At 51.9% G+C, this 7,738-nt stretch overlaps 7 protein-coding genes across 7 annotated transcripts; 3 read left to right on the forward strand and 4 right to left on the reverse strand.

The window, feature by feature from the left end:
- Positions 1-15: 15 nt before the first annotated feature.
- Positions 16-739, reverse strand: GNI_155420 (histone chaperone ASF1; the record flags this gene model as incomplete). Its single annotated transcript, XM_011134578.1, has 2 exons — positions 16-359; positions 535-739. The coding sequence occupies 2 exons, from the start codon at positions 737-739 to the stop codon at positions 16-18; spliced, it is 549 nt and encodes a 182-aa protein (XP_011132880.1).
- Positions 740-994: 255 nt separating this feature from the next.
- GNI_155430 (cullin-binding domain protein) lies at positions 995-1,288 on the forward strand (the record flags this gene model as incomplete). The annotated part of the gene is made up of 1 exon (XM_011134579.1): positions 995-1,288. The coding sequence occupies one exon, from the start codon at positions 995-997 to the stop codon at positions 1,286-1,288; it is 294 nt and encodes a 97-aa protein (XP_011132881.1).
- A 416-nt stretch (positions 1,289-1,704) lies between these two features.
- Positions 1,705-2,021, reverse strand: GNI_155440 (hypothetical protein; the record flags this gene model as incomplete). The annotated part of the gene is made up of 2 exons (XM_011134580.1): positions 1,705-1,872; positions 1,995-2,021. The coding sequence occupies 2 exons, from the start codon at positions 2,019-2,021 to the stop codon at positions 1,705-1,707; spliced, it is 195 nt and encodes a 64-aa protein (XP_011132882.1).
- Positions 2,022-2,151: 130 nt separating this feature from the next.
- Positions 2,152-3,987, reverse strand: GNI_155450 (putative histidine-rich protein III; the record flags this gene model as incomplete). Its single annotated transcript, XM_011134581.1, has 1 exon — positions 2,152-3,987. One exon carries the CDS (start codon positions 3,985-3,987, stop codon positions 2,152-2,154), a length of 1,836 nt encoding a protein of 611 aa, XP_011132883.1.
- Positions 3,988-4,002: 15 nt separating this feature from the next.
- On the forward strand, positions 4,003-4,401 carry GNI_155460 (hypothetical protein; the record flags this gene model as incomplete). Its single annotated transcript, XM_011134582.1, has 1 exon — positions 4,003-4,401. One exon carries the CDS (start codon positions 4,003-4,005, stop codon positions 4,399-4,401), a length of 399 nt encoding a protein of 132 aa, XP_011132884.1.
- A 473-nt stretch (positions 4,402-4,874) lies between these two features.
- GNI_155470 (FolB domain protein) lies at positions 4,875-5,306 on the forward strand (the record flags this gene model as incomplete). Its single annotated transcript, XM_011134583.1, has 1 exon — positions 4,875-5,306. The coding sequence occupies one exon, from the start codon at positions 4,875-4,877 to the stop codon at positions 5,304-5,306; it is 432 nt and encodes a 143-aa protein (XP_011132885.1).
- Positions 5,307-5,428: 122 nt separating this feature from the next.
- GNI_155480 (putative RNA polymerase III transcription factor subunit) lies at positions 5,429-6,976 on the reverse strand (the record flags this gene model as incomplete). The annotated part of the gene is made up of 1 exon (XM_011134584.1): positions 5,429-6,976. One exon carries the CDS (start codon positions 6,974-6,976, stop codon positions 5,429-5,431), a length of 1,548 nt encoding a protein of 515 aa, XP_011132886.1.
- Between the last annotated feature and the right edge of the window lie 762 nt (positions 6,977-7,738).

A 7,738-nucleotide genomic window follows, 5' to 3' on the forward strand; every position in this document is an offset into this window, starting at 1 on the left:
CAAATATTATTGTGTTCAGTTGCTCATGCCATCAACTGTAGTAGAGTCCATGGCCATCATAACATCCGTGTTACACAGCCCGTTGCAGGGACCATCGCTTTCCCATTTGATTTGGAATCTTGTAACTCTCGGCTCGTCGACTACGACCCATCTGACCATCTTCTCGAGCACAGGCACGTCAGGAGGGTCTTCTTGCAAAACAGGATCGACGTAAGTGTTGTGGACATACCACCCGATTCGGATGAACTCCTGTCCTCGGTAACTAGCCTCCAATAACACCACAGTGGAACCGTGCACGTCGTCGTCATCAATCTTGGTGAAGTCAGGCGGATCGGCTTCCAGAGTAAATCGCAAGGACCCTAAGCAATAATTGTTTCTTATGTTCAGTGCTTTCGAGCCACCACGGTTCCCATTCAATAGGGAACTATTCCCTCATGTGACGCCTCATGCTATCAATAGACCAGACCGCATGAACGGACAACGGACAGAAGGAACTGGCATTCGGTAGGGGGTGAAACCAGACGGGGGACTTACCTTTCTTGAGTGGGCCTATCTCAGCACACTCTAATTCTTGGTCTTTGCTTTTGTCGTCGGGGCTTCCAACGTATATAAGTCTCCAAACTAAAGGCAATGTCAGATCCTCTCGACATTGAAATGACACCTCTATTCGAAATGGGGTATTCAATGTGCACGGGTTGGGTCCCACAATGGAGGCATTGTTCACCACGACCCAGGACATTTTCTTTTTAATGCAGCACCTATCAGAAACCGACTTGCTCAGTAAATACTCGAGTATGCGCACAAATCCACAATTTGGCAGCCGCACACACGTGTGCGCGCGATAGTACAAACAGTACAATAAATCATACTGTGATTAGGAGGCGGTCAAATACTTGACGAGGATGCGATAACTAGATTTTGCGAAGAGGAACTACAGCTGGATCCGTGTGACGTTTTGATACTCGTATTCTGTTGCAACTGCGCCGCTAAAAAAATGGGTGTATTCGATAGGGATGAGTTCCTGCGAGGAGTTAGCAAAGGCCTGGATAAAGAGCGGTGGAAGGAAGAGTTGGTCCTAGATTCAAAGCGAGTCTATGAGTTCACAGGTATTTTCGCTAGAGCCGCGGGGTGTGACTACATAGATTGCGCCACTGCTCGAGAGTACTGGAGACTATTTTCTGCTTATTGGACCTTCCCAATGGTGCCGAAGTTGTTGGAGTGGGCAGACAAGCAGCCGGACAACATGAAGATCACTAAGGACGCCTGGAATGTAACATCAGCACCTTAAACATCAGCACGTCCAACATCCCACACCACCACTGCAAGGATGACATTCTGGTAGTCTGTTCTGAAATTTTTAGCGACGGTGATTACTGCTGATGACGTGAAGTCATTTGACCCTGAGAACAGTGAGTTACCCTGCTGGCTCCCCACATCCACGGACGTCACATCGGCAAGGGAGGTCACGATATTGTTACTGTGCTCAAGACAAAATGAGGACTTGAACAGGGTGCTTCCCGGGTGGCGTGGCTTGCCTTGCCTGCAGGTCCCATTAGTGTGCGGTCTTTTCAAGTCCGGGGACAACGTTCGGGGAACAACGTCTGAACAACGTCTGGGGGACAACGTTCGGGGGACAATGACCTCTGCAATTCTAGGTTTCTGGCCTCCCATGATCGACGACCTAATCGATTTCATACGCGACCATTAGGTATCATCGTCGGCATAACCCATAATAACGTTGCGCAGATGCTGCACGTGATGCCTGATTAATCGCCTCATTTTGTCGTCGACCTTGGAGCTGTGACAGAACACATAAACGAAGCCATCATAGATTCTCTTCCGCTCCTCATAATTGTCTCCTTCAAGACTGTACTTCAAAAAAATTGGATCCTGACGTTTGAAAATATTTGGATGAGTCTCGCAGCGTGGGCGGGCGAAATCGTGCATCGGAAGCGTGCCTCCCGGGCTATCCCCAGGCTCGGTATGTGTCTTACGTTAATACGCGGTAAGTAGCTCCTCATTCTCACAATAATCTGCTTCTCGTCGTAGAGAGCTAGATGCCTCAACCGATCCAGCTCAGATAAAACGTGGGGTGTCTGCGAAGGTGTAAGAGTGTAGGGGCCACGAAGGCCGGTGCGGGTGAGATCGGTGTTAGTGAACATTTACAGTGTACGCGAGAGCAAGATCTTGTAGCAGTGATAGGAACCTTCGGGGCGGCATGGGTGGATCTATGGGTTTCAGGGATTCCTTGCGAGTGGGTGCTTTGGACGGGCCTCCGGTTGAAAGGGCTGCTGGCAGGAACTTTTTGAGAGGTGCATTTTCAGCTGAATAATTTTTGACGACTTTTCCACTCTTCAAATTGGCGGTCCGTAGCTCTGTCTGTGCCTGTTTCAGGGCCACCCTTGCAGCGATTCGGTGCTCCTCGTCTACAAAACCGTCGGTGGCGATGGTCTTGTACGCGTCAATGGCCTCCTCGAGCAGCCCCAGGTGCTGGAGCGACCGCCCCAGCAGGTAGTGGAGTTTGCCGTCGTGCTCGTCAAATATGAGGCCTTCCTTGGCCGTTGCGATGCACGCGCGATACTCCTTCAACTTCAGGTGCGTAACGGCCTTGTTCCGCCTAAAAATGGCCAGGAGCTCCTGCAACTCGATGTCCCGGTCTCTATTCTCGCACACGTAGTGCTTTAGCAAGTTATATCCCTGCGTGTACAACACGTTTGCGCGCTGGATCTTGCCCGCCACCATTGCGTCGGCTCCCTCTTGCCGGAGCTTCTCGCCAAAATCGATTCTTGACTCCGCTTCACTTGCCGAAATTACCTTCCGGTTTTGGACGTCGTCGCTGGGCACCCACTCCTCCCTAGGCATAATCTCTCCGCGTTGCAGCCGACGCCGGAGCTCACGCTCAGGTACATCAGATACCTCAAACCACTGTGCGCTCACCGGACGATACTCGCCCCGCTCGTAATCCGGGTGTGGAATGATTGCAGAGCAAGTGGCCGCGCGATCTCGCGCGTGTGCACACGAATTTGCGCCCGACAAATTCCCGGCGGCCCGAGAAGAAGATGACCGGGCCCTTTCCTTTTCCACTTCGGCGCTGGCTTCCGCGGAGCTCTGGTACAATGGTTCATGGCCACGGCGCCGTCCGCTGCATGTTTTGGAGTCCTCGTTTTGGTCGCCGAAGAAAGAACGATTTTCAGCCGAGACGTCTTCGTTGGGCGTCCCACTGCGCGAGTATGAAGACGTGCCGCTCCGTGTATACGTGCCCGCAATGTATCCCTCCCGGTAAGACGCGTGGTCTTGGTCTTCATAAGATGCCCCATGGTCAGGGTCACGGCAAGATGCGTCATGATAAGATGCGTCTTTATAAGATCCATCACGATAAGCTCCCTCTTGATAAACTCCGTCTTGATAGCTTCCATCTCGATACGCTCCATCTTGATAAGTCCCATCTCGATACGCTCCATCTTGATAGGCTCCATCTTGATGAGCTCCGTCTTGAGAAGCCCGGTAATTCGCGTCGGGGTAAGCTCCGAGGGGTTGCCGCCGCATTGAACCGTTTCCGAGTTGCTGGTCGTGCGGCAACGGGTCATAGGGCAGTTCATGGGAATAGGGTTCGTCGGTGTATAGGGGTCCGCGGGAGTGGTGCGGTTCGGCAGACCGGTGCTGCCGGTCGTACGGGGGGTTGTGGGCAGCGGCCCATTCGATGGCGATGTCGGCAGTGGCGTCTGAGTTCTGATAGAGTTTAAAGGCAATAGTGTTCCCCGCAATCTGGTTCCGCTGAGGCAGTTTGGCGGGCAAGCGACGGAGACGTTCTTCCCTGATCTGTCGCTGGAGTTTGATCAGACGACCGAGCGCTCGCTGGTGGGCTAGCACGCCCGGTACGTGGCTCCCGCTGACACCCAGATAGTACTGGATCTCCTGGTCAGCTTCCTCGGCCTTAAGCCGGTTCAGTGTCCCGGTCCAGTACGATTCTTTGTCCTCTTCTTCCATCATTTTTTTTCGGATATGATTTGCACCGTGGAGATTACAGACTTGCTCTGCGCCACTCCCCATGGTACCTACCTCGTTTCCCTCACCAGCTCCATGTGTGACCTCTACAACGAAAGCACCGAAGACTACCTCGACTACGATCTTCTTAGCAAGCTTGTGATGGGCTACGTCCTGGAACAAAAACAGCATGCCCTCGAACAACTCGCCGCCAACCTCGCCATCATTATCATGAGCGTCAAACCCGACGACATGGACAGCTGCACCGTCACAGTCAAGCAACCCCCCGCCAACAAGAACGCTCCCACTATTGCGGTCTCTCAGACACTCACCTCCGATGAATACGAGAATGTCACCAGACCCGATCTCTGGCTCTGGAAACGTGAATTTACCGAGAAAAGACTGTCCTACAACTAAGCAAGTAACTACTCCCCCGAGTCATTAGACCACCGAGTAACTAGGTCCCGGAGCAACTGATTACTTGGCCGAGTCTCCGAGTCTCTAGTCCACCGAATACTAGTCCACCGAATACTAGTCCACCGATTAGTTCTACCCCGCACGACCAACGCGCGGATTCGTCCACATTCGACCAGCGTGCGGAGTTGGGAGTACACTGGCACCAGCCGCAGACGGCCTCGGGAGTGACTTCTCCAATTTACTGGAGAATGATGCTTGCATCTGCCGGCGTTTTTAGTTCAATGACAACTCCCACAATGAGCGGTATTAATTTAAGCCTGGTCGCGGCTCCGAAAAACACTCACTCAAAGCGGGTCCGAAAAACAGCTCGGTACAGCGGCTCCTTCGGGCGAGACAGCAGAGGGAGGTTTTTTGGGGACCCAATTCACGGAACGGACTGAATTCAGTTGCTTCTCGACGAACTTGTGCGCATAATGATTTGCAAAGTCGAAGTCGGCAATTTGGAATGCTTTGGCTGTCATGGTGTGAAGGACCGGGAGAAAGAACAGGAACAGCCCTTTTTGGTATCGCTGGAGTGCACGATGTCGGCTTGGAGTGACGGCGACGACTATGTATGCTACAGCAATTTGTGTGACATGGTTCGTTCGTATGTCAAGACCCAAAAGAAGAATTTGTTAGAAGAACTTGCAACGGATTTGGCGGTGCTCATCTTCAGCATGAGTCCATCGTCCATTGACACTTGCACCGTCTCCATACGCAAGCCAACCGTCGAAAAGAATAAACGAGCCGACCTCATACAGGTCTCGCAGACCCTGGGTGCGGAGGAGTACGAGAACCTAACCCGACCTGACGTCTGGCTCTGGAAAAGAGAATACATGGCCTCTCCCAAAACCCCCCGAAATTAGACTTCCCGAATTAATTCTATCTAGTTCCGATTTCGTAATCCGATGTGTGGACATTCTATCCACACTCCAGGAACCGTACGGCGGGTGCAGTGGGATGTGTCGGCTCCATATGTGTCGTCGGTTCACTCTTTGGTCTGGGATCGTAGTTGTTGAGATCTAACGCTCAATAAATCTCGAATTCTCGTAATTGTGTCGGCTGTGATCCAACCGGTGTTGTTATCGAATTCTTCAAGTGGTTTCGTTATTTGAAGAAGTCGTTGTACCTTGGTATCTTGAATATCGCAAAGTTGATATAGGCAGGAAGGTTTGTTGGGAGCGACGAGGAATTGCCAGTCGGTGCCTCCATCATTAGACCTATTTTTTCTTGCTTTCTGAGTCCGGTATTTGACAGATCTAAAGAAGGTATCCCTGAAGTCGATGGTCTGGTAATTTCGTGTGTTCGGATCTTTGCGTGGGTCGAATCCCAGGCGACATAGACAGCCTCGCCAGGGGCCGTCCATGAATAGGAAGCATGTGTGTGCCAGAACGGGTTTCAGCCGCCAAATGGTAGCGTGCTTAGACAGGTGTGCAAACAGACTATTGCGCTGCCACAGCGGTCGCTGTTCGAATAAAACCTTCAGCTCGTCCAACAGCGGACCAGACCCAATGGACACTGCAATGGCAGTCCGAGGTACATCCTCGTATGTGGGGAGCCGCAAGTCCGCTATTCTGGCCACCGCGTTGCATACGGATCCCATACCTTTCGGCACGATGCCCAGGGCATGAATTTCTCCCCCGGAGATACGAGTATCTCCCTCTGCCTCCGGAATGTTTTCGGGGATCACGAAAGGGGTGTCAACTAGCTCCCTGTTGGGCAAAAGGAAGTATTTGCTGAGGGCACTAAAGACGTTCACACTATACCGGTAATTAAACGGCTGGCTCTGGCGAGTATATAGCGGTGGAGGGAGTTCTTCGGTCCTGAATGTGCCGGTAAGCATATCCGTCCAGGCGGGATCTTCGTCAGAATCCCCTCTGGATGAATCCCCTCTGGGCGGATTTTCTCTTGGGGGATTTTCTCTTGGGGGATTTTCTCTTGGGGAAACACTGACCGGTTCCGAGTCCTGATCCGAGTCTGGTGAGCTGGGCTGCATTGGTGTGTCCGGTTCAGGCACTGTGGCGGGTTCCGGGATCATATCAAATTCTATATTGGCTGTTGTTGGCGTCTTGCTTTTTGAAGTGCTGCGTACGCCACCATAAATATCAGCGTAGGCTGTATGTCTTAGTCGATCGACGTAACTAACAACGTCTAGAGGCATCCTCAAAGCAGGCTCCGGTGCCAGGTAGTAATCTGCGAGTGACGTAAATCGAAAGGTCTGGTTCGCGATCCCCTCGATCCGCACCTGTCTTCGCCCGGTCGTCTTATGTCGACGAAGCCGTAACACTAACCCCAACGATCGGTACGTCTGGGCACCCAGAAATTTGCTATAAGGGTCCTTATAGTGCAATCTTAGTATTAATGGTTTCACGGTCGGTCTTCGAAAAGATTCGGCAATTCTTCCATAACCACCTAGCGCTTCAATAACAGCACTCCCATTCTTCACTACTCCTGGCACTTCCACCACATGATACGTATTCAATTGGGGCTTTTGAATGTGTATACTGGTGCCCGTGGCATCCAAATCAAACCACATTTTAAAAACCCCTTCAACATAATATAGTCAGAACAACACCACACATGCGTGCCCAGAGCTGCTGCCGTATCTTCAAAGCTGCCAGTGTTACAACACTCGGAACTCTCGGAACAAACACCAACACTCGGAACACACTCCGATCTAATTTTTTTTAAACGCTATGCACGCCCTACCGTTTTTAGTCTTCGGGGTTTGCGGCCATCTAAGAGGAGATGAGTATCCAAAAACCGTACCTACCAGTACTCTGTCCACAAGAACCTTGTCCACAAGAACCTGGTCCACAAAGGTCTCAACAAAGACCTTGTCTACAAGAACAACATCGATCAGACCTGCCCCAAACGAAGGAAACAGTGCGCAATCGGAACGGAGTGCCTCGATGACGGACCCAGCAATGTGCGCCTTGGTGGGTCAAGGACACTCGTACTTACAGGGCCTGTATCTCACATGCGATCGTGAATGCACCGACAACGCGTCCACCGCCTTCGGCCAGTGTGATTACGATTCATGTGTCCACCTCAGTCAAATGTGCCAACAAATTTACTTCGACACGCGAATTGAGTGCATCGTGGCGCAAATGAGCGAGGGGTGGGAATGTCCCTGGACGTGCGTAGATGGTGACGGCGTTAAGCAAACGTGTAGCGGAGACAAGGGCACTACGACGACAACTTCTACACCCGCCACGCACACCTCGCGAAGTACAACCTCCACCACAACTACCCCCCCCCCTACCACTACCACCACCACCCCCCTACCACTACCACC

Source organism: Gregarina niphandrodes (assembly GCF_000223845.1).
Source record: "Gregarina niphandrodes unplaced genomic scaffold scaffold00045, whole genome shotgun sequence".
Lineage (NCBI taxonomy): Eukaryota > Apicomplexa > Conoidasida > Eugregarinorida > Gregarinidae > Gregarina > Gregarina niphandrodes.